Source organism: Canis aureus, chromosome 13 (genome assembly GCF_053574225.1).
Source record: "Canis aureus isolate CA01 chromosome 13, VMU_Caureus_v.1.0, whole genome shotgun sequence".
Classification (NCBI taxonomy): Eukaryota; Metazoa; Chordata; class Mammalia; order Carnivora; family Canidae; genus Canis; species Canis aureus.
This window is the reverse complement of record NC_135623.1, coordinates 41,881,449-41,908,093: the sequence shown is the minus strand read 5'-3', so window position 1 is coordinate 41,908,093 and position 26,645 is coordinate 41,881,449. Positions and strand designations below refer to the sequence as shown.

Sequence of the window (26,645 nt, the reverse complement as noted above, 5' to 3'; positions counted from 1 at the left end):
GGAATTATTTTTTTCTCTCAGACATTTCTTGCAATCTACTTTCTTTATGCCCTGACATGAAAGGCAAGTGGCTTTCCAGTCCTTTACCTTTCACAGGCTCCTCACCCTACCCAATATGTTTGCAAATTAAGCTAATCTTGACAATTAGAAAATGAGTTGGGAAAATGTATTTAAGATAAAATGAGTGATATGAATCCAATTCAACCAAAAAATCCTAGTAAAGAATGAAATAGAAATGCTACCTTGTAAACAAAGCAGAGGATCACAGGCAAAAAGAGTCAAAAATAAAACAAGACAAAATCAGAGACGGAGACAAACCATAAGAGATTGTTTTTTTTTTTTTTTTTAAAGATTTTATTTATTTATTCATGATAGTCACACACACAGAGAGAGAGGCAGAGACATAGGCAGAGGGAGAAGCAGGCTCCATGCAGGGAGCCCGATGTGGGATTCGATCCCGGGTCTCCAGGATCGCGCCCTGGGCCAAAGGCAGGCGCCAAACCGCTGCGCCACCCAGGGATCCCCTAGATTGTTAATCATAGGAAATAAACTGTGGTTGCTGGAGGGGAGGGCGAGAAGGAAGAGGAACTGCATGATAAACATTAAGGAGGGCACATGATATAATGAGCATTGGGTATTATATAAGACTGATGAATCACCAAACTCTACCTCTGAAACTAGTAATACATTATATGTTAATTAATTGAATTTAAATTTTAGAAAAAAAAGGAAAAAAAAGAAATGCTACCTTGGGTGATACATAACCTACTAAAGAATGTCTTGCTGAATGAAACAAAAATATAATAATAATAATCTGAAAGTGCCTATTGCTCCCTCTTCTTCCTTTTTGAGTCTGATTGTAAATAGAGATAAGGAGTCAAGTAGAAATAAAGGTATTTATTTAAAAAAATTTTTTTAAGACTTTATTTATTTATTCATGAGAAACACAGAAAGGAGAGAGAGAGAGACAGAGAGAGGCAGAGACAGGCAGAGAGAGAAGCAGGCTCCATGCAGGGAGCCCGACACGGGATCCATCTCGGGTCTCCAGGATCACACCCCGGGCCGAAGGCAGTGCTAAACCGCCCAGGCTACCCTATTTAAAAATTTTTAAATTGAAAACAAACAAACAAACAAACAAAAAAACAAAAATAAAAAAATAAAAAAATAAAAATTTTTAAATTGAAGTATAGTTGACATACAGTATTATGTTAGTTTCAGGTGTACAACATAATGATTTGACAATTATATACATTACAAAATGCTCATCATAAGTGTAGTTATCATCTGTTACCATACAAAGTTATTACAGTACTATTGACTATATTTCCCATACTGTACTTTTCATCCCTGTGATTTATCTATTTATAACTGGAAGCTTGTACCTCTTGATCACCTTCACCTAAATCAAGGCATTAATTAATCAGAGATAGGCTTCACTAGTAGAGTTGTATTGGAAAAGCTGGATTGTAGGTAGTTTGGACCTGAGACCCCCTAAACCTTCCCCTAAATTGAAGAAAACCCATTAAAGTGTAAGCTGGAAAACCTGAAGAGAGAGAGACATGCCTGTTGGTAGACTTCTCACACATGGATTGGATATACAAGGCAAACTACATAAGAAGTGGTCAGGGAGAGCAGTCAGTGTGGCCCAATGAAGAAAAGTGGTCCAGTGTGGTGGAATTTCACCTGCCCCTCCCTGGCTATGGGAGAGGCACATAGGAAAAAAAGGTGCTGCTTTCTAATGTCTTCCTCATTTGTTTCAGAATCTTTCTGTCAGATTGCTTCAACAAAATCTTTTTCATTTTAGTCATAACAATTGCCTGAACAACAAATTATCTTAAAAACTGTTGAAAAGGTGCCACTTTGGAAAATGTGAGCAGGTTAAGTAACTATCATCTGTTCTTCCACTAGCTACGTTGTGTCTTTACTTGTGAAGAGAACTGTAGGGACGGAAGAAGAAACCAAACATGCCAGCCCTCCTAAGATATCTTGAAGAAAAGAAATGAAGAACCCTCCTTCCATGGAAATCTGAGGAGATAGAGATAAGGTTTTCCCTTAATAAAAAAGACTGGGTGAGTTTCCAAGACCATTAAAGAACAGATAGTCTTTTCAACAAATGATTCTGGGAAAACTGGATATCCATATGCAAAAGAATGGAATTGGATCTCGTTCTTCAATTATAGACCTAAATGTTGGAGCTGAAACTATAAAACTCTTAGAAGAAAACGTAAATGTAAATCTTCCTGATCTTGGCTTTGACAGTGGTTTTCCTAGATACCACACCAAAAGCAAAAGTGAAAAAAATAAAAATAGATTAATGGACTTGATCAAAATTTAAAACATTTATGCTACTAACAATACCACCAGCAAGTGAAAAAATAACTCACAAATGGAAGAAAATGTTTGTAAATCATATGTCTGATAAGGAACTTGTATCCAGAATATATAAAGAACTCTTACAACTCAATAATAAAAAGATAAAGAACTCATTTTTTAATGAGAAAAAGATCTGGATAGACATGTGTCCAAAGAAGGTATATAAATGGCCAATTAGCCCATGAAAAGAAATTCAAAAAAATTAGCCATCAGGGAAATCCGCATTAAAACCAGAATAAAATACCACTTCACACCTATTAGGATGGCTAAAATTAAAAAGACAGATAATAACAATTGTTGGTGAACTTATGGAAAAATTAGAACTCTCATTCCTCACTGCTGATGGGAATGTAAAATGGTGCAGCCACTTTGGAAAACAGCCTCATAGTTATTCAAAAAGTTAAACATGGAGTTATCACATGACTCACCAATTCTTACTCCTTCATAAAGAAATGTAAACATGTCCATGTAAAAATTTGTATATAACAGCATTTTTCACCAGCTTGTAAATGGATAAAGAAAATGTTTTCTAAAAAAAAAAAAAAAAAAGAAAAGAAAAGAAAAGAAAAGAAAATGTGTTCTATCCATATAATAGAATAGTATTCAGCCATAAAAAGGATTGAAATACTGATACATGCTGGGTGAATCTTGAAAACATTATGCTAAGTGAAAAAGGAGGTCACAAATGATGACAAATACTATGATTCTATCTGTATGAAATGTCCAAAACAGAAAAATCTTTAGAGGCAGAGGGTAGGTCAGCCTAAGGCTGAAGGGCAGGGAAAAATAGAGGTGACTGCTTATTGAGACAGAGGATTTTTTGGGGGTGGGGAGAACAGTGTACTAAAATTTAGAAAAGTATTCTAAAATTATATTGTAGAAGTGAGGGATCCCTGGGTGGCTCTGCGGTTTAGCACCGCCTTCAGCCCAGGGTGTGATCCTAAGGTACCGGGATCAAGTCCCACCCACATCGGGCTCCCTCCATGGAGCCTGCTTCTCCCTCTGCCTGTGTCTCTGCCCGCCCCTCTCTCCTCTGTGTCTCTCATGAGTAAATAAATAAAATCTTTAAAAAAAATTGTGGAAGTGATTGCACAATTCTGTGCATCTCTGCAAATAATCTAAAAGCCATTGAATTCTACATTTGTAATGGATGCGGTTGTCTGATATGAGTTATATCTCAATAAGGCTGTTTTTTAAAAATCTGGCTGGACACCTTTACTTCCATCTGTATAGCAGAAGAAACTTTAGCAGAAGAAACTTTCTGAGAAGCTTTTTACTGCAAAACACCTAGAACTGAATACATATTAACTAACACAAATTTTAATGTGTTACCAAGTTCACAAGAAAGTAAGGGATATTGTCTTATTATTTAATAATTCATACATGTGAAATAAAGTTATAGTGAAAGCAAGAGAACAAAAATACCAAAATAAAAATAGGGCAAACACTTTCCCTTGTGGGGAGGAAGGGAATACAAGGGAGGATGGGTGCATAGAGAACTAAAGTTTAATTGTATTGACAATGTTCTGTTTATTTAGCTGGGTAGTAGGTACACGAGAGTTCCTTTTATCATTCTTTATACATTATTCTCTAAATTTTATTTTTAAAACACACATATACCCTTGAAAACATGACATTCCTATGCACAGAAAAATCAAAAGTAAAAATATAGAGTGAATTTAATAAAAATCCAGTAAAATACCTATATTCAGGATTCAATTTAAATCACTTCCAAAAAAAAAATTTAAATCACTTCCTAGAAATTTGAAGTTCATCAATACTTGACCCAAAGCAGCAGCTATACCTCATTTCCAAAAAAGCTTCAGGGAATATGATCAATTTGACTTTGTAGGAATTAAAATCTTTGAGAGATACCAGTAAGAAAATGAAAAGGCAAGCCACAGGCAGAAAATATGTATAATATACACATCTGACACAGGACTTGTATCCAGAGTATATAAAGAACTCCTACAACTCAATTAAAAGGCAATCCAATAAAAAATATGCAATAGATTTGAACAGACGTGTTGCGAAATAAGGTATAAATGACCAAAAAGCACGCAGAAAGACGTTCAACATCTCCAGTCCTCAGGGAAATGCAAATTATAACTATAATGAGTTAACATCTCATGCCCCTTAGAATAGCTATAAATGAGGGGCACCTGGGTGGCTCAGTGGTTGAATGTCTGCCTTCAGCTCAGGTCATGATACCAGGGTCCCAGGATCAGGTCCCGCTTCAGGCTTCCCATGGGGAGCCCGCTTCTCCCTCTACCTGTGTCTCTGCCTCTCTCTCTCTGTATCTCTCATGAATAAATATATAAAATCTTAAAAAAAAAAAAAAAGGAATGGCTATAAATAAAAGATTGATAATACCATGTGCTAGCAAGGGCATGAAACAACCAGAACTTTCATACACTGCTGGAGGAAGTGTAAAATGGTATAGCCAATATGGAAGAATTTTAGCACTTTATAAAGTCAAAATTATACTTAATTGCTGTGTGACCCAGCAATTCCATTCCTAGGTATTTATTTACTCAAGGACAGTCACCTATTTTCACATAAAGACTTCTACATGAATGTTTGTAGCATCTTTATGCATAATTTAAAAAAACTGGGAACAACCCAAACATGCGTCAACTGGTTAATGGTTATTCCATATAATACAATGGAATATCACTAATAAAAAGGAATGAGCAACTGATACACAAAACAGATGAATCTTAAAAACGTTATGCTGAGGGCAGCCCAGGTGGCTCAGTGGTTTAGTGCCACCTTCAGCCCAGGGCCTGATCCTGGAGACCCGGGATAGGGTCCCGCGTCAGGCTCCCTGCGTGGAGCCTGCTACTCCCTCTGCCTGTGTCTCTGCCTCTCTCTCTCTCTCTCTGTCTCTTATGAATAAATAAATAAAATCTTTAAAAAAACCCACACATTATGCTGAGCAAAAGAAGCCAGAAATGAAAGAGCACACACTATCTGATTCCAGCTATGTGAAACTCGAAGACTCTGGGTCCAGGGGGAGTTGCTTGCCAAGGGCAAGGAGAGAAATTTGGAAGATGTTGGAAATACTCTAGATTTTTATTTTGGTGGTATTCACAAGGCTATACATTTGTCAAAACTCATTAAACAATACACTTTAATGGATGCTGTTTATTATATGTAAATTGTACCTAAAAAAAAAAAAAAGACTTCAAAAAAGAGGCAGGTTCAGCACAGGTCAGAAGGAGAGATCTGTAGAAGAGTCACACTTTGAGCATCAAATGGATATAACAAGGGCCATGAATTTGAGAGGACTGGGATATGTTCCCAAATCATCCAATTATGAGCTCCTACTCTTTGAAGCAGCATGGAAAGGGAAAATGCAAAGGGCTTTTTCATGTTATTTTATTCATTTTTATCACCTATTTGTTCTTCTCGCCCAGTCTGTTAATTATACAAACTCAAAGAAATAATTCCTACAGAGTCTATGTTCCTGTGGGAGAGACAGGATGTTTCAAAATTTTTAGATTCATGTATTACCACTTTGGTAATACATTTACTTTTCATTTGAAAAAAAACACTTCTTTCTCCTTTCGCTTTTATATTTTCAAGAACTTCTTACAGATGTTGGTCATGCCTGTGAACTATCTCATTTCATCAACTCCATATACAGTCTTTCCTTGTTAGCAAATTCTGCTTTTTAGCAACTCTTGGATAATTTTGTCAATTTCATTCTATTAAAAGAAAATATCTAGAGAAATTTGCTTCGGTTTTGATTAACCGACTCAGTAAACACGTGATGGAGAGAGGCTTTTAAAAGCAAGGAACCAGGGGATCCCTGGGTGGCTCAGCAGTTTGGTGTCTGCCTTTGGCCCAGGGCGTGATCCTGGAATCCCACATTGGGCTCCCTGCATGGAGCCTGCTTCTCCCTCTGCCATAACCTGCCTCTCTCTGTGTGTCTCTCATGAATAAATAAATAAAAATCTTTTTAAAAAAATAATAAAATAAAAGCAAGGAACCAGTGTGGAGGGTTTCGATATCTAGGAAATTTTTGTGAGTAGAAAAGTGCAATCACTTTGGTTTCGAAATTAATATTTATTTTATTGAAGTGACCGATTTAAAAACTCAGTTTGGGGGCACCTGGGTGGCACGTCTCAGGTCATGATCCCAGGGTCCTGGGATCAGTTCAGATTGTTTTAGGTCCACTAAAAATGTATTTATTTTATCTATAGACTCTAATAAGGTAACAGTTGCCTTTACCTTTCCTTGATTAATGTTTGATTAACTCAAATTTAACTGACTGTATCTCCATAAACAGACTCACATACAACTTAATGAATAACAACCTCATATATTTTTAAAGTGTGTTTTTATTTTTAATATATTTTGCTCCCCTTTAAGTACCTCACATGCATATTTACAACCCTAGCAAAATATTCTCAAGTTATTAATTTTTGTAAAGCAAATAAATTGGAGAAATCTCAAGTTCTCTTAAATACTCCAATTACTTTTTGAACTTAGTCAAATGATCTTACACCTTAAAGCTTAATAATCAGAAGTCTAAAATCAGTTGATTCAATTTAAATTGAAAGCCCAAGTGTAATCTCTCAGATTCTCTAATTTACCAAAATCTCTTTAATATTTCAAACATAACAAATACATAAGATTATCTCAATGATTCAAAATTCATTAATACACATTAAAGTTCTAACATTGTCAGATTAATTTATTTCTCTATTTGAGTTCTAAATTTTTCTAGGGATTCTTTATCAGATTTTTGAGTCTGAGACTCAGTGCCTAGGATATATATTTTTGGGTAATTTTTATCAACATCTTGGATGGGTTCTCAGTCCCTTTCAGAGTCATTATAACAAGAGAGTTTAAATGCAAGCCCTTCTGATAGGATTGATTTTCCCAGGTTCAAATTAAAATTTCAACTTTATGTCTGATTTTTGTAAACCAAATTTCTTAAAATTCTTGCTATCCACTTCATTAATGTCTTCATGGGTCATTCAACTCTGTACTTTCTTCAGATTGTTTCTGGGTTCTGCTCATCTCTTATATCTTCATCAGGCTCTGTCATAACACCCAATTGGATAACGAGTTTATATATGTGCACCTTTTGTATGTAAATATGAAAATGTCCATATAATTATGTATACTTAATGAATAACACTGAATTATCAACAATTTTCCTAGTCACATAAGCTCATCCAAACTTAAGTAACCACTCTATTATGAAAAGATCATGTGTACTGCTCACTACATGTATTTTAAAGTCTAATATCTTCATGATGTACTTTTTTGAAACTTTCTTCTGCTAAGTAGAAACTCAACATTTTGAGTGTTAAACTTGCTGCTTAAGCTTTTTTTTTAACACTATGTGCTTATATCTAAGTAGCCCTTGTGCTATATTATAATTGTTTTGGTTTTGTTTTAATATAGTTGACATACAATGTTACATTATTTTCAGGGTACAGCATAGTGATTGAACTTCTCTATACCTTATGCTATGCTCAACACAAGTGTAGCTACCATCTGTTACCATACAACACTATGACAATTCATTGACTATATTCCTTATTCTGTACCTTTTATTCTCATGACTTATGCATTGCGTAACTGAAAGCCTATATCTCCCATTTCTCTTCACCCATTTTGCCCCTTTCTCCACCCCCATCTCTCTGGCAACCATAACCATTAGTTTGTCTGATATATAGGTCTGATTCTACTTTTTGTTTGTTTATTCATTTGTTTTCTTTTTAAACTTCATATATAAGTGAAATCGTATGGTATTTGTCTTTCTCTGTCCGACTTATTTCACTTAGCATAGTACCTCCTAGGTCCATTCATGTTTTGCAAATGGAAAGATCTCATCCTTTTTTTATGGCTTCATAATATCCCATTATGAATAGTGTATCTTCCTTATCCATCCATCTGTTGATGGATCCTTAGGTTGCATTCATATCTTGGCTATTGTAAATAATGCTACAATAAACATAGGGTTGCATATATCTTTTTGAATCGGTGTTTGCCACGTGGCACATTCTGATAAGAGATGAAACAATTACTCAGAGTCCAGTATCTTGGAACAAAGAGAGGCCCAAAAAGGCTTCACCATCAGGCACCGCCAAGAAGAACAGGTGCCGAGGGGAAGCCCCGAGTCCAGTTGGCTCTCGGGTTTATTATTGTAGAATGTAAAATAAGCGGAAGCAAGGAAGGAAAAACAGCTCAAGAAACCAATCACATGAGGGGCAGCAGGGACCTGCCTATGTGACTGTCCACACAGGTCTCAAAGGAGCATTAACTAAGGGCCAGCAGGGGATGGGAGAACTGACCTCAGCAAGCCTGTCTATCCACCAACATTGCTGTTTTCATCATGTACTCTTTTCAGTATGGACCGATGGCAGGGATAATTGCCTTTTGCTACATGCATAAAGTTGTTGCATTATGCATATCCCTGTAATTGTTTCTCTTACCCACTGAGGTCTTGCTCTCCCTTCATTTTCTTTGGGCAAATACCCAGTAGTGGAATCATTGGATCATATGGTATTTCTAATTTTAATTGTAATTAAATCTAGTGTAATCTAGTTTTTCCACAGACTGTGAGCTCATTGAGGATAGGGAGCATGGCTTTTTCTCATTTTTTGTTGTGGCAAAATATACATCATACAAAATTGACCATTTTAGCCATTTTTAAATGCATAATTCAGTGGCATTAAGTATACTCACAAGGGGACGTGACTTTTGGGCAGCCTGGGTGGTTCAGTGGTTTAGTGCCGTCTTCAGCCCAGGGCCTGATCCTGGAGACTTGGGATCGAGTCCCATGTCAAGCTCCTGCATGGAGCCTGCTTCTCCCTCTGCCTCTGTCTCTGTCTCTGTCTCTCTCTCTCTCTGTGTCTCTCATGAATAAATAAATAAATAATCTTTTAAAAAATTTTAAAAAGGGGGACATGACTTTTATATATATCGGTAGTCTCAGTTTCTGGCAAAGTACCTGGCCCATAAAGGGGCCTGATAACCTGATAAACATTTGTTGGACAAGCTACTGATTGAATGAGTAAATAAATGAATGAGTTGATGTTTTATAACTATATATTAAATAATCTATATGAATTAATATGTATATATATAATTTCCTATTTTGAAGCCAAGTTTAACAGACAGAATGAAAATGGCCACATTTGATCCTAAAATGGACATAAACCCTATGTCTGACATCGCAACAGGTATTAAATTAAGAAGACTACAGAAGAAGGTCAAGCACATCCTATTTCACTGGCTGTATTACTACAGATTTGCATTGGGTCAGTTATGGAATCCATTTTATTGTTCCATATAACCTGTTCCCATCATTCAGACTTCCAGAAGATCAACATTCGAATGCTTCTTCCTTCCAAAGTTCCCAAGGTAGTGAGTTTGTAAACTGTGAAGCAGTATACATATAGATTCTTATCATGAATCTAGGTGATTAGCCATAGCAAAAATATCTAAGGAGATGACTTTAATTTCATTTCCTTTCTCTTTTTGGAGAAGATAATCAGTTGGAACACTTATGCGTTTTCATAAGGGAAGGTACTTTCATATTCATATTTTAGATCAGAAAATACTCTTACCCTTCAACCACCATGGTTCAGTCTCTGCATCAAAACCTCAGTCCTTGCTAATGCCTTTTGTTCATTTGCTGTGTTGAGAAGAAACCTATGTACTCCATTAGAATGTGCCATTGCAATGTCAACTCACAGCTCATGTTTGATTATAGAGCCCATCAGTTTCAGGTCATGGCTGATTCTCATATTCACAGTTTCTATAAAGTCTCCACACACACTGAATTAGTCAATATTGAACCAGAGCTCCTAGGAGAAATGCAGGGTGAAGTTCCTCTGAGCCTCTGGTCACAGTATCTTTGTCAACCTATAAATACATAACTTTATTTTATGTGTTTCTGTCTGAAGACATCTTTTTTAATTTTTTTTATTATTTTTTAATAAAATAATTTTTTATTGGTGTTCAATTTACCAACATACAGAATAACACCCAGTGCTCATCCCGTCAAGTGTCCCCCTCAGTGCCCGTCACCCATTCACCCCCACCCCCTGCCCTCCTCCCCTTCCACCACCCCTAGTTCGTTTCCCAGAGTTAGGAGTCTTTATGTTCTGTCTCCCTTTCTGATATTTCCCACACATTTCTTCTCCCTTCCCTTATATTCCCTTTCACTATTGTTTATATTCCCCAAATGAATGAGAACATACACTGTTTGTCCTTCGCTGATTGACTTACTTCACTCAGCATAATACCTTCCAGTTCCATCCACGTTGAAGCAAATGATGGGTATTTGTCGTTTCTAATGGCTGAGTAATATTCCATTGTATACATAAACCACATCTTCTTTATCCGTTCATCTTTCTTTTTTCTTTTTATCCATTCATCTTTCGATGGACACCTAGGCTCCTTCCACAGTTTGGCTATTGTGGACATTGCTGCTATAAACATCGGGGTGCAGGTGTCCCGGCGTTTCATTGCATCTGAATCTTTGTCATCAAGACAGTGTGGTACTGGCACAAAAACAGACACATAGATCAATGGAACAGAATAGAGAACCCAGAAGTGGACCCTGAACTTTATGGTCAACTAATATTCGATAAAGGAGGAAAGACTATCCATTGGAAGAAAGACAGTCTCTTCAATAAATGGTGCTGGGAAAATTGGACATCCACATGCAGAAGAATGAAACTAGACCATTCTCTTACACCATACACAAAGATAAACTCAAAATGGATGAAAGATCTAAATGTGAGACAAGATTCCATCAAAATCCTAGAGGAGAACACAGGCAACACCCTTTTTGAACTCGGCCACAGTAACTTCTTGCAAGATACATCCACGAAGACAAAAGAAACAAAAGCAAAAATGAACTATTGGGACTTCATCAAGATAAGAAGCTTTTGCACAGCAAAGGATACAGTCAACAAAACTCAAAGACAACCTACAGAATGGGAGAAGATATTTGCAAATGACGTATCAGATAAAGGGCTAGTTTCCAAGATCTATAAAGAACTTCTTAAACTCAACACCAAAGAAACAAACCAATCATGAAATGGGCAAAAGACATGAACAGAAATCTCACAGAGGAAGACATAGACATGGCCAACATGCACATGAGAAAATGCTCTGCATCACTTGCCATCAGGGAAATACAAATCAAAACCACAATGAGATACCACCTCACACCAGTGAGAATGGGGCAAATTAACAAGGCAGGAAACAACAAATGTTGGAGAGGATGCGGAGAAAAGGGAACCCTCTTGCACTGTTGGTGGGAATGTGAACTGGTGCAGCCACTCTGGAAAACTGTGTGGAGGTTCCTCAGAGTTAAAAATAGACCTGCCCTGCGACCCAGCAATTGCACTGTTGGGGATTTACCCCAAAGATTCAGATGCAATGAAGACATCTTTTTTTATATATATTGTTAACACATTAACATTGAACTGATGGCCAATAGCACTATAACTCATGCTTGAACTAAGCCTATTTAACACCTGTATTTTCTCTGTACGGACCTTCACAGCCTTCTTGCACTTTGGGATGCTAGACAGCACTTCAGCACTACACTTGAAGTCCATTTTATTTTATTTTATTTTATTTTATTTAACATTTTTTATTTTTTATTTATTTATGATAGTCACACAGAGAGAGAGAGAGAGAGAGAGAGGCAGAGACATAGGCAGAGGGAGAAGCAGGCTCCATGCACCAGGAGCCTGACGTGGGATTCGATCCCGGGTCTCCAGGATCGCGCCCTGGGCCAAAGGCAGGCGCCAAACCGCTGTGCCACCCAGGGGTCCCTTGAAGTCCATTTTAAACAGCAAAATCACCAACAAACAGCACAAAGATGCAAAAATTTTGGCACTGAATAGACCACGTTAAGGACACTTGCATATAGCATGAGAGTGGAAGCAAGAAGACAGAGCATCTCCTTGTTCAACCTCAACTGGGAAAATGCAAGTTGCCACTTAAATTTTTCATAGCTCCACACATCTACAAGTGACCATGGAAGTGCTGCAGATATTGACTTAGGGTTACAAATAAACTGTAGTGAATAGGCAAATTCACAAGAACAGAATCTGCAAATAATCTCCAAAAAAGCAAGCTTCTCCACTTGAGGAAGTAATTTGCTACTCATTATGGCATACTGTAGAGTATTCCAAAGGATTTGCCACAGATGTTTTTACACAAGAACTAAGAAATGGAAATCCTTAGTCCTCCAGGCAGTGACTAAGTAGGGGTGATTGAATCCCTAGGATAGTTGATTCCACCTGCAAGCAGCCTAGTGTGCCATACTAATACATCATATTTTCTTTTTTTATATCAGATTTTCTATGATAAGAATCTGTATGTATAGGGGTTGACAGTTTACAGTTTCTATGTGATTGAAGAAAAAAAAAAGGCTAGGAAGCATTGATCTGTTGCATGGTCAAAGCACAGTCTTCAGAGTTAAACAGACCGGTTCAAAGCCTGGTTCTGCCTCGTTCTAGCTGAGTGATCATGGACTTGTCTGTGATATCATGAAAATAAGAGTACTCACCTCAGGAGGGCACTTACTTCAGTTGGATAATTCATTTAAAGTGTTTGGCACATTACCTGGCATAAGATAAGCACAGACAATCAAACTCCCATGGATTAGATTTGTTGATAACCTAGAAATTTTCCATATAGATGCTATGTATCCTCCAGGCAACCAAGAATTGCACTTAAAATAAGGAGAACCAATAGAAAGGCACTTCTGAAAATCCAGATTAGTGCAGCCAACTTAACCCATACGGCTCAATCTATAGATACCATGGTCCACCAAAGGTTTTCAGTGATGAATATTCTGTTTACATTTCAGGAATAGAATCCCTACACATAGGCAAAATGCCCAATGTTCCAAAAAAAGTGATCAGGAAACAAAAAGTCTCATCAGCAAGATTTCCTCTGCAACAAAGTGCAGAGGGAAAAGATGAGAATAAGGAGTATCCTCGATACCGGAATACCTTCCTAAAACTGAAAGGTGTCTTTAATCCTGTGCCTCTCTTTCACATCCAGAAGACCCCAGTCAGAGATCAGTCCTTCAGGTACCAGCCTCATTTGTCTTAATAATTCCTAGTACAGTTTATATTTGAAAGAGCTTCAGACGGATGTCTCATCCAGTTCTCCTCCAAATGCTGAGCAAGACGTGTGACGTTGCTTCACACAAGACTTCTTTTTTTTTTAGCTTTTTTATTTTATTTTTTTTTTAATTTTTTAATTTATTTATGATAGTCACGAGAGAGAGAGAGAGGCAGAGACATAGGCAGAGGGAGAAGCAGGCTCCATGCACCGGGAGCCTGATGTGGGATTCGATCCCGGGTCTCCAGGATCGCGCCCTGGGCCAAAGGCAGGCGCCAAACCGCTGCGCCACCCAGGGATCCCCACACAGGACTTCTAAGTAGGGTGGGCTAAGGTGTTGCCACTTATGTGCTACCAATGAAATATTTTTCCTAAAAGTGGGACAAATTTATATGCCTAGATTCAAGCATGTGAATTCTCCCCACCCTGCTTCCTAAGAGGAATTCGAATCAAGAATCAGGAATCAGATTTAGTTTGTTTTCATCTCTTTGGCGAGCACATATTTGAAACCTGACCATATGTTTGGGCTGAAGTACTCCTGACTCTGGTAACAGTAAGTGAGGGCCAGGAGTTATGCTTCCCTTGCCTTCTCCCACAGTTCTCCTGAGAAAAAAGTGCCCTTGTTTTCTTTACCAGCATAAAAAGCCAAGTTCTCTATGCATTTGTATCTCTGAGACAAGTTACCAAACAGAGATGCTTCCCACCTCAAGTGGAAAAGGCCCAGATGTCACCTCCATCCAGGTCTGGGTGGCAGAGGGTAGTGTAGTGGGTATCCAAGGGGTAGGTTGTCTCTACACTGGAATCTACACAGGGTGGCAGCCTTAGGAAGCTGCAAAAGAAGCTTTGCCCCCTCTCACCACTAGTACTACAGGCCAGTTGGGCAGACATCTGCTAAGACCCCTAGGAACAGAGAATCTCTAAAGCTCCCAATCCTAATACTGCTTCAGCAACATTATTGAAAACAGTAAATTTAAACAAAAGTGGCAAATGCCATAAAGGAAATGTTTCTTGTATTTAAAGCATAGGCAGGGGTGCCTAAGTGGTTCAGTTTTTAAGTGTCTGCCTTTGGCTCAGGTCATAGTCCTGGGATCCAGCCTCACATCCCGAGCAGGAAGCCTGCTTTTCTCTGTCTCCCTCTGCCCCTTCCCCTGCTCATGCTCTCTCTCTCTCTCTAAAATAAATAAACAAAATCTTTTAAAAAAGAATAAAGCATTGGCAGCAGACTTTATAAATGCCACTAAACAAGCAGTCCTATCAGATACCTGGTCACAAAATGAATTCATTCAACCAAAAACTGTCATTGCTGCCTACAGGCTTGTGGGCAATCAGTTAGCAATACAAAGACTTGGTCCCTGTCCTCTGAAGACTTCAAAGTATTCATGTATACCATTAATCAATGGAAACTAAGAAAGAAAGCAGAGAGATAGAATGCTGAAGGAATTTTATGGAAGGAGAGATTTTTTTTAGAAAGGATTTTTTCCAGGAGCCTTTGAATAGGGTCTGGAATGACTGGGAGAACTGGGATATGCAAGTAGGGAGAGATGATACCCCAGGGGGCAAGATGTGTAATAAGGATGGTGATGGTACTAATAACGTCAAGGATGGTTAACATCTATTGAATGTTCCCTATACACTCAGTACCATGCAAAACACTGTACTTGCAGGATTTAATTTAATCCTCATGACACAACTCAGGAGTACAATTATAATTAATCCCATGCTGCCCTCTCCACCCCACAAAGACACAGCTAGTGAGCAGAGCAGGGATTTAAGCAAAGGCATATAGAGGGGACAGTGCAGGCAAATTGGAGGAATGCTGAGCAGTTGGGTTTTGCTGGTGCTTAGGATATGGAAGATAGGATAAGCAGGATTGGGGCCAGATCATGGGTCCAAGTAGCAAAATTAATCAAATCCTTTAAAATTCATAGTGATGCAGCAAGCAAACACTGTGTAAGGTAGGCCTAAGACATTTATTCAGACTTTTAAATTTCCTGTGAGAAGTGAAAACCCAGTCATTTCACATTTGTATAATTATCTAATAATAATGTAGAATTATCTTTATGGCTTGGTTATATGTTGCAATGACATCTGAAGAGATTGATATTAATTCAATCAGGGCTCCATTTATTTCTATAAAAACTTAATGGAAAATTTTATTTTATTTTTAATGGAAACTTTTAAATCTGCAATTGTACTCTAAATCTTGAAATAAGCATAAAGGCTTAAGCACCAAGCATGAGAAAATCCTCTTAAGTGCAACACTTCTCCATATGATTTCCATGCTCTAGTTCAATTTCTAGCTAAATCTTGTACATGGAGGACAGGCTGGCTGACACCTGACAGAGGGAAAACAGCATAACATCCTGATAACACACTAGCAGAGGATATTAGCTATGATATTTCAGCAATCACGTCCCTCTCTAAGCCTCTGTTTCTCTATCCATAGAATGGGGATAATAATACCTACTTCACAAGACTATGAAAGAATTAAATAGGATGAAGCATATCAAGTTTTTAGCACTGTCTACCACATCCCATAATGCCCCTAAGTAAGGCAGTTAGTATAAGCCAGCCTGTTAGTGAGAGTAACATGCTATTCTATTGCATAAGAAATTGAGATGGACTCTATATCCATCTATATATTAAGAGTCTTGGTAATTCCCTTTGCTTTTAAAAAAGTTTATTTCTGTTTTGCCTAGCCCACCGACCTAATTCTTAAAGGACTGAACAGATTTATTTCTAGCACATGGTCTATGGGCCCTCAATATGGTAACTTTGCTTTCCATTCATTCCAGTAAGGCAACACCTTCTATCATGATACACATTGGAAGTTAAAATTGCCAATGCAACCCTTAAAATGCAAGTGTATTGAATAAAGCTGAGAAGAGCAGTACACATACAAAAAATATATCCATCTAATATATCCATGTTTTAAATGCATGTATTTATACAGTTTAAGTTTTCAATGCAGAGGTTAATGCACAGGAAAATGCTGGTAGTGTAATAATGTTTGGATGTCCTAAAATGCTGAAAGAAATGAACAAGTGTACAAACACACTAAGGTATAGCTGTAGGTCAGCCAATAAACCTATAAAGTCCCCATGTAGTCACATTCTAGTTCCAATTTCTCCTATTAAGCACAAGCAAGGTGCCATATTCTGTGCAGTGTTTCATAGTCATTATTGGTGGGGCTGAATTACAGGTGTAAGTTGAAATATCCCTTCGTCTACAGATCCATCCATCCTACCAGGAAGTATGCAACTTGCTTCAAAGAGTAAGAATAGAATTTTAAGAGCCCAGGTTCATCTCAGAAAATGTGAGTGGAATAGTGTCTGTGCAGCATAATACAGTATTTTGACAGAATGCTGCTAAAGCTATAGCAGTCTATAAATAAATGCGGTTTTCAGCTCCAGAACTTACTTCAAGCCCTGTCTATATAAGTGCCATTTGACAAAAGAAGTAAAATCAGTGTGAGGTCTATGGTGACAATTCATAAGTGTGTAGTATTAATGCATCCTTTCTCCCACCTTTTTTTTTTTTTTTTTTTTTTTTGAGAAAGAGAAGGAAAGGGAAAGAGCCCTGCATAGGGCTCCAGGCTGAGCACCCAGTCTGCTTGGGATTCTCTCTTTTCCCTTTTTAGATTTGCCCTATTATTTTAATTTTGTCTAGATGGAATCCATATTTTGACTATTGATTTTGTGGATTGTCTTTGTTAGAATTAGCTTTCTTGGTATGTTTTGGAATTTTGGATTATAGGCTCATTTGAGTGGAAAGTTTTTCCTCTCTCTTTCTGTGATGTAGTATGTCTCTGTGTATTGAGTGTGCACTGAGTATGTTAAGTGTGTGTGTCTGTTTACCTCTCCCTGCCTAGTGTGTTTTCAGTTGCCACCACCCAGAACCCTGAGGCTTACTTTCAGAATCACGTCCAGTAATGATGGGGTGGGTGTCCTGCCCCAAGAATATTCGGAATACTGCAGACCAAGTCTCCAGGCAGGCAAGCAGCTTAATTTAGTCCTGGTTGTTAGGCACAGTAGTTGATAGACTGGAATTACTCAGGGATGCTCAGAATGCCTCTTCAGAAGCCCTGATGTTGGTATGCTCTGTATTTACCTGTGATAGGTTTCTGTAGACAAGGGTGGGGACGAAAGAGTAAGTGGCCATGGGAAAAGAAGGTGTTACTGGGGCTGGGACTTTTAGCAGCCTGTTCTTTACAGGATAGAGATCAGAACCTTAATTCCAAACACGTCTGATTTATTCGATGGTAACTCCCTGCATCTTGCTCTCAGAGCTCTCTGCTACTGTCTTGCCACTGGCAAAGGTGGTATTGTTATGTCTCTTGTTACTCTTTACCATTCGTATTGTGGACCAGATCATACGTGCTAAAAGTTGGAGTTTTTTAAAATTATGTGCTCTTTAGGGTATAAGATTGCTAACTCTAGAAATAGCATTAGTGCATTTGAAGAGGAAAAATAAAGTGGAAGGATTTGCTCTACAAGACTTTAAGACCTTTTATTTATTTTTAAATTTTTAAAAAGATTTTGTTTATTTATTCATGAGAGATAGAGAGGCAAAGACATAGGCAGAAGGAGAAGCAGGCTCCCTGCATGGAGCCTGATGCGAGACTTGATCCTGGAACTCTGGGATCACGCCCGGAGCCAATGGCAGACGCTCAACAGCTGAGCCACCCAGGCATCCCTATTTATTTATTTTTAAAGTTTTTATTTATTCATTCATGAGAGACACAGAGAGAGGCAGAGACATAGGCAGAGAAAGAAACAGGCTCCCTTTAATGAACCTGATATGGGACCTGAGCCAAAGGCAGATGCCTAACCACTGAGCCACCCAGGCATCCCAAGACCTTATAGGAAGTAATAGTAACTAAGATAGTGTGGTATTGGGATCCCTGGGTGGCGCAGCGGTTTAGCGCCTGCCTTTGGCCCGGGGCGTGATCCTGGAGACCCGAAATCGAATCCCACGTCGGGCTCCCAGTGCATGGAGCCTGCTTCTCCCTCTGCCTGTGTCTCTGCCCCTCTCTCTCTCTCTCTCTCTCTCTCTCTCTCTCTCTCTCTGTGACTATCATAAATAAATAAAAATTAAAAAAAAAAGATAGTGTGGTATTGGCACAGGCTAGTTAGACCAATGGAATAGAATAGAAAGCCCCAATCAGACCCAGACAATATGGAAATTTGATACACAACAGAAATAGCAATACAAACCAGTGTGGAAATCTATGGTGGTGGGACAACTGGTTATCTATCTACCTACCTATCTTAGATTTCTACTTCCCATCATAAGTTGCCAGTAAATTAAAGAGCTGAATATAAAAATCCAAATAATAAAATATTTAGAAGAAAACATAAGGAGAATATTTTTATTGTCTTGAGGTAGAAAATAAATTCGTAAATCAAACACACACAAAAAACAAACATAAGGGAGAGAGTTGATAAGTTTACATTAAAATAAAAATCTTATATGCAAAAGAAGGAAATATACAAAAATCTCATTGCAACAGTTTGCAATAGTTAAAAATAGGAAACTACCAGAGCCCTGGGTGGGCGGGGCAAAACTCACAGTTTTGGCTCAGGTCATGATCTCATGGGTGGTGGGATGGAGGCCTGCGTTGGGCCCTGCACTCAGCAGAGAGTCTGCTTAGGATTCTCTCTCTCCCTCTCCTCTTACCCCTGTCACCACTCATGCTCACTCCCTTTCTTTCTAAAATAAGTAAATAAATCTTAAAAAAAGAAAAAGAAAACTACCTAAATTTCCATAACCAAGAGTTTGTAGGAATTTTTTTTGTTGTGGACAACTACCTTTGTTTTTTTGCCCATCCAGCATGTGAACCCACTTTCCATGTCTGGGGGCTCCTCTACTTGCCAAGGCAGCATGCGCTGCCACTATAGATGACAAAAATGTCAGATTCAGTCCCCTCTGAAACTAGGGCCCAGGCACATGACCCACATGCCACCAGTCCTATGAGCCTGCCCCAGATTTTCATGCAGCTGCAGGGGTTGCCCAGACCCCGTAGGCAGGGAGGGCTGTCAGTTCCACATGGCTCCAAGAGGCTGTGGCGGCTGTGGTTCTCAAGGCAGTGTTCCAGGTCAGCACAGCCTGCAGGGCAAGCTCCAGAGTCCGCTCCAGTAGCTGTGGCTGTGACATCCCTAGTGGACAAGTTTTACAGCACGATTTGGGACACTTTCCCTGTCAGTGGACTTTCCCTGTCAGTGGACTCTGCAAGCCTGAGTCTTCCACCTTTCCAAATATTTTCTGAGTTCTTTAATACATTTCTTTGGTTTTGTTTGTTTGCTTAAATTAGCCAGTTTGTTTCTCTTGCCCTCAGCTAAAAACCTTAACCCTGATAGATTATGAATTATGACATATTTTTGTGTAACATACATGAGAATAGCATACATCAAAATCAGGGTAAAAGTTGGGTGAAATCAGGAGGAGTCCTTGGGGCTATAAGTTGTATCTGAAATTATACTAATGAAAAAAAATATATATAGCAAGTGTAGTAAAATACTAAAATTTGATAAAGCTGGGTGGTGTGTACAAAGCATTTTTTCCTTCTTATTCTTCTCTCTTTAATAGAAAACCACATGCACACACTGACACACACATATAAACTTTTACTATAATGAATACAGAACTACTCAGAATCTGAAGGTTTAGAACAACAGTATTCTACTGAAATTATTTGCCTCTCTTTCCAAAAAAGAAGATCCATTACTGAGTTGGCCTGTATCTAAATTCACTAATAAACATTATAACAAGAAAGGGAGAAAAAAAGATGTTGCAAATGGGTCTAGTAGAGCATGAAAGTGAGAACTGAAATAACATATTTACATGTGTGGGTTTTATTACAAGGAAATATATAATCATCATTTCTCAGAAATGTGCTCCTACGAAGGGGAGGCACCAAGACATTTTGAAAAGCACAACTTCAACAAACATAACTGGGCATTTATCACATTTACTAAGTTCCTCAGGTTCAGCATAAAGGAAATGAAGCCAATAATGAATATTCTAATGATAATAAAAAATACTCTCCTGGCTATCCAGTAATGCTAGTTTTAAGTTAATTAAAATATCCTATATAACAAATTTCAGCATCATATAAATATTCTTTAAGTGTAATTAAAATTCACAAAGCTTAGTTTTATAAGCCTCATAACCGCCCTAGACGTTTTGTGGAAACATGAACTTATCCCTACATTACAGATGTTAATACTGCAGCATAAAGAAGTCAGAAGATTTACATCATGTTGAGAGTTAGTGGATAGAAGACAGATCCAAATTTAGCTTTCTGATTTCCATTCTGGCTATTGGGTTACATGGTTTATCCAGTTTATTACTAGACATAAGTCGGCTCAAAAGTATGCTACAGGTGTTTCACCTCCAGTCAGTGAGAGAGCAGCATTGTAATAGAAAAAGATACACATGGGTTCAAGTTCTAGCTCTGTCATTTACTACCTGTGTCTTTAGTCATATTATTGAATTTCCCAAGCCTTGGTTTTCCCCATTTGTGAGACAGAATAAAGTGAGTATCTTACAAACCAGCCTCAATGCATTCTTCTTGCATTTGTTAAACTGCAATTAACACGCTAAGCCTCATTCTTACTGGCCAATTGTTTGCAATCATTTGGTTTAATTAAGTCCTTTGAACACATAGCTTATGTTTGTTTCAGAGCCATAGGTGCTCATGTAACCGAAAAGGTTTACATTTAACTCCCTTGGTGTGTTGACAAGTATTTTAGCATGTTGGCACATAAAGTTCTGTCCAGAATTAAATTTAAATGCTTTACCAAAGTAGCCACTTTGGTTCCTTTTAAGGTGATATTTTGTCTGTCCTTTTAGTTCTCTCTCTTTTTTTAAGATTTATTTACTTATTTGAGAAAGAGAGCACATGCATGCATGCATGCACAAGCAGACTCCTGGCTGAGCACAGAGCCTGATATGGAGCTCAATCCCAGGACCCCAAGATCTGAGCCAAAATTAAGAGTCAGATGCTTAATTGACTGAGCATCCAGGGTCCCCTGTCCTTACAGTTTTTAAACGTGATTTCTAACCATTATATTTCTAGGCTTCCTCCTCCTTCAATTGAGAGCAAGGATGCATGGTTTTCTTCCCAGTTGCTTTGTCCTGTGGTCCTCAGGAGGACATTGTGTGGGAAGGAAGGGGGCACATGCCAATGTAGCACTTACAGCATCCCTGAAGTGACAGACCTGGAGTATGATCACCTTATAAGCAACCAGCTGTCCTCCATGGATCAGGTCATTATAGTTCATGTGTTCTCAGCTAATGAAACGGACAAGACTATAATAGAAATGGCCAAAGTGTATAGGAAGCTGAACAGATTCAAAAGCATGCCTTGCATTCAGGTGAGTGTCATGTGTATTAAGACAAACCGTGAATAATGTTATATCTTAATACATTTCCTCAGCCACACAAAGGGAGGAATTTCTCCCCTGCTTTTTAAATTGTGGTATGACCTTCAGCCAATAAACCACCTGCCTCCCACCCCTGGTAACCACTTTTCTGACTTCCTTCACCATAAATTAGTTTTGTCTGTTTTGATTTTCGTATGCATGGAATTACAGTGTATGCATTTAGAAATACACAGTATGTTTTTATGCTTATTTTGCCAGAGAATAGGAATGGTAAATACCAGGCATGCCAGCATCCTCCTATCCTGCATCCCTGACAGACATTGCTAATCCTGCATTCTTTTCAACCAAGCCTAGAGTGGGCCCTAAACTCTTTTTCCTAACTGCACAGCCCATAGCCACTACCCAGCTGATCTGAGTCGTAATTCTTTTTTTTTTTTTTTTTTAAGATTTTATTTATTTATTCATGAGAGAGAGAGAGAGAGGCAGAGACACAGGCAGAGGGAGAAGCAGGCTCCATGCAGGGAGCCTGTTGTGGGACTCGATCCTGGGAATCCAGGATCACACCTGGGCCAAAGGCAGGTGCTCAACTGCTAAGCCACCCAGGCGTCCCATGAGTCGTAACTCATAAAGGCTTTTCCACATGATAGCCTTTACCCTCAACACATCTAATTAGTATTCTCTGAGTCTTGTGGATTCTGTCCATCACTGTGACATTTTTTCCTATTCGTGCCTTTTTTCCGATCCCACTGCTTCTGCTTATTTCAGACCTTCATCACCTCCCGTCTGATTCTCTCCAGTGGCTTCTCTGACGAGTTTTCCTGCTTCTGGTCTTGGCACCTCTGATATTTGCTATACATTGCTGGGTGTTCTTTTTAACATGTGGACACGACTGCATCATTCTTCTGCTTACGGGAGATTGCTTACTAAAGATTCTCATGAGACTCTTCTCAGGACTTCCCTTCGGGCCAACTCCACATTCCTTAGTGTGACATTGAGGACCACTTCCCAGTGGGGCTCTTCCCACCCTGACTGTCCAGTCCCCTGTCCCAACCCCAGTGATAGCCACAGGGGATATACTAAAGAACCTTTGCCGAGTCCAGGTTTTGTTCCCTATTAGGTGGAAGCTGAGGGCTTGGGCCATGTTGCCCCTTGCAGAGCTGCTACCACTGAGTGGCTTTTTAAGATGTTTTGCCTTAAATAGCCCTGAGCTTCTTTTGAAGGATGTTATATTATATTCTCCAGGCCTACTGTCCCCTATATGAAGCCTGATGTGAAAATTCTCTTTCTGAATGAGAAGTTTTACTTCCCATGAGGATCCAGTATGTTTCCTCTTCCCCGGTAATGAGATTTTTGGTGCCCAACTGGGTTACTCTTTTCACTTTGCCTGAAAGTACAAAGTTTCAAACTGAATTATGACAATAGAGTAAAAACTTATGGACCACTTATCTGAAATCCATTTCTTCTTTTGGATCCAGAGCTTCTGTTGATGCTGAAATTTTCTCATTGTATTTTTTTTTAATTTGTAATTTTCTCTTATACTATTCTTACTTCCTATAAACCACCTCCAGTTTTTGTTAAAAAGGCAGAATATAAACAAATTTAAAATTTAAGTTTTGGTGAAGGAAATATTATTTCGTCTAGCAGAATTGATAGGGAGCTTGCAGCAAAGCGACATGTCATTTTGTAACTCTGAAGGGTGAAGAGAGAGGTTGCAGGTATAATTGGCTGGGTACCCCATGGTACCCAAGATTCTTTTTTAGACTATAAAAATGAAGAGAATGTTCTCATATGAGAGACCCTAAAAGGAATACAAATAAGAATGGGGAAGATTGTAAAACATGTAAAATTCACTGAAGAACTCCAGTTTTCATCAAAAGGGTTGCCTAGTCAGACCAGGGTCTTGGCTCCCTCTTCATTCTCTTTCATTCCACCTAACCACCTAACCGTGAGGCCTGTGTGATGCTGAAATTGTTAAGCTTGGGCCACTTAGAAGATAGATAGCAATGAGAATTCACCAGATACTCTGGTAGAAGAATGAAGAATGTAGACAAAGCTCCTAGAAGATAGCCTGAGCCACAGAAGATATGGGGTGGGTTCGGAGAGCATGGAAAGTGCTGGTTCTGGAGCACTGGCAGCCCCACCCTTTCAGCTTGCTCTGAACCTAGATTCCTCTCCCCACTGCTGGAAACTTCTTGATGGCAGGACCCTGTCTTGCTTACCATTAGAACCCCAGTGCTCGTCCTGGGGCCTCGTACATGGTTAACATCCCTTTTTTTTTTTTTAATTTATTTTTTATTTCTTATTTTTTTATGGTTAACATCTTAAATGTTATTTGTCAAGTGAATAAATGAACCAACAAATGAATGAATGTTTCTTTAGCCTGAAGGCCAGATATGAGGGTATATGGTCACTGCTGATTCTTTCCTGGTTTCAGGGGAGGTTCTCTAAGACTGTGGGCTTGTGGATGGAACTAAGTCTCCCCTGAAGAGACAGACAAGCTGAATGGATGAGAGAGCAGGACCATAGTCTGGAAGAGTTCAACTCCTCACTGGAAAGACAATAATGGGCATCAAATCCCAAGAGCTCTGATATACTTGGTGCAGACAGTACCTGTCATCTTCCCTCCCCCCACCATGCCTGGCATCTAATAGACACTCAGTAAATATTTGTGGAACTGATCTGAAATGGCAAAGTCAGAATAAGATCAAGAGAGCAAATATTTATTGAGTACTTACTGTGTTGCAGCTGCTATTTACCTGGAATATTATTTAATTCTCAAAAGGACGATAAATGGCTGGCTCTCTGCATGTGAGTCCATTGAGCACAGGTCAATAACTGAGACAAGACAGTTAAGTCACTTGTCCAAGGTTACCCAGTCAGGAAGTGGTGGGGCTGAGATTCACACCAGGCAGTCTCACTCCAGGACCCTAGCTTTTAAGCACCATGCTATGCCATGTAGCATTGTGGAGGAGGAAAAGCAGTGGCTAAGTGGGGGGCTCAGGGGGTGGTGGACAAGAGTGGAATCAAATGAGATGAATGGGGATCCCTGGGTGGCGCAGCGGTTTGGCGCCTGCCTTTGGCCCAGGGCGCGATCCTGGAGACCCGGGATCGAATCCCACGTCGGGCTCCCGGTGCATGGAGCCTGCTTCTCCTTCTGCCTATGTCTCTGCCTCTCTCTCTCTCTCTGTGTGTGACTATCATAAATAAATAAAAATAAAAAAAAAACAAAAAAAAAAAACAAATGAGATGAATGGATTGGGAGGAATGGCTCATATCCAGCACTTCAGAAATGTGTGCTTGGGCATGTGAAGGCAGAAGGCATGGAAGGAGCTTCATGTATATCCTCAGCAGGAATTGGCAGGCCAGTACAGCTCAGAAAAGGAGCCATGCCTGGCTGAACCCTTTTAACAATAAGGGAATAGGCCCCCAATATTAATAATATCTACTTGAGGATGAAGCTTTTTGATAGCAAATTTCTGTAAATTTATTTATTCAGATAACAGACATTCACTGAGCTCCTACAACATGCTGGGTAGTGTGGTAGGAACTTGAGACAGAAAAATGAATTAGACACCGATCTTGTCCTCAAGGAAAAGACAATCCAGAGAACTGTCATGACACACAAGATGGTGAAATGAGTGCTGGGCCAGAAGTATCAACAGAACATTTAGGCAAGAAGTGGCTTGCAGGACTAGTAATACTTGTAAGACTAGTAGGGATTAACTGGGTGAATATTTCCCACAAATTGCATTTTGGAAGGCATGTTGGAAAACTGCGTGTTAGAAGGCAAGAGGATAGTAAATTGCAGTCTGAATCTGGGAAATGGGAAATACATCAGTATGGGGGAGTGCAGTGCATTTTGAAGGAGCTAGAAGCAAAATAAAGTTAGCAGAAGCCTAACTATGAAGTTCAATAAAGAGTCTGAATTGTCCTTAAAAAGGAAGAGGAGTCATTAAAGGACTTTAAGCAGATAAGTGACATGAAAAGATTTTGTTTTTCAAAAGGATCATTTTGACAGAATGTTCCAGAAAAGATCGGAATGACAGAGAGACCTAGTATCACATTTACCCAGGTAAGAATTGGTCCAGCAGTGGCAATTGGAGTAGAAAAGAATGCTGAGTTTGAGTAGTAGTTAGAAGCGAGACTCTGTAAGATACGGTATGTTGAGGGAAGAATTTAAGATGTCTCCCAGCCTGGTGCCTGGGTGGCTCAGTCAGTTATGCGTTGCCTTCGCCTCAGGTCATGATCCCAGGGTTCTGGGATTGAGCTCTGCATTAGGTTCCCCGCTCAGTGGGAAGTCTCCTTCCTCTCCTTCTGCTCCTTCTCCTGCTCATGCTCTCTCTCATTCACTCTCTGTCAAATAAATAAATAAAATATTTTAAAAATATATATCCCAGCTTCTCGTTTGCACAGTGAGAAGAAGGGCAGTACTATTTTTTGAGATGAGGAATTCAGAAGGATGAGGACAAGAAATGTCCGTTATCTATTACCATATAACATACCACCCCAAATTTACAATCCTAGAACAGCAATCACGTATTTGCTTATGACCTGCTCAGGACTTAGCAGGGATGACCTGACTGTGCTTCACACAGCATTGGCTGGGGTAGTTTGAGTACAGCTGAAGGATTCAAGAATAGCCTCATTCATATGGCTGGCAGGTAGTATTGCTGACATTTCGGAGCCAGGGGCCTCTGTTCCTCATGAGGGCCTTTCTAAAGGTTATTCTGTTTTCTTCACAACGTGGTGTCCATGTTTTGAGGA

At 39.1% G+C, this 26,645-nt stretch overlaps 1 protein-coding gene across 1 annotated transcript in view; it reads left to right on the top strand.

Annotated features, from left to right (window-relative positions):
• Window positions 1-26,645, top strand: part of LOC144282345 (uncharacterized) — a 119,318-nt gene that overhangs the window by 5,799 nt on the left and 86,874 nt on the right. Inside the window, exons 3-5 of the mRNA XM_077845877.1 lie at window positions 9,500-9,656; window positions 13,235-13,460; window positions 21,575-21,872. Of these exons, the coding sequence (XP_077702003.1) occupies window positions 9,500-9,656; window positions 13,235-13,460; window positions 21,575-21,872 (681 nt within the window). The remainder of the gene's footprint in view (window positions 1-9,499; window positions 9,657-13,234; window positions 13,461-21,574; window positions 21,873-26,645) is intronic.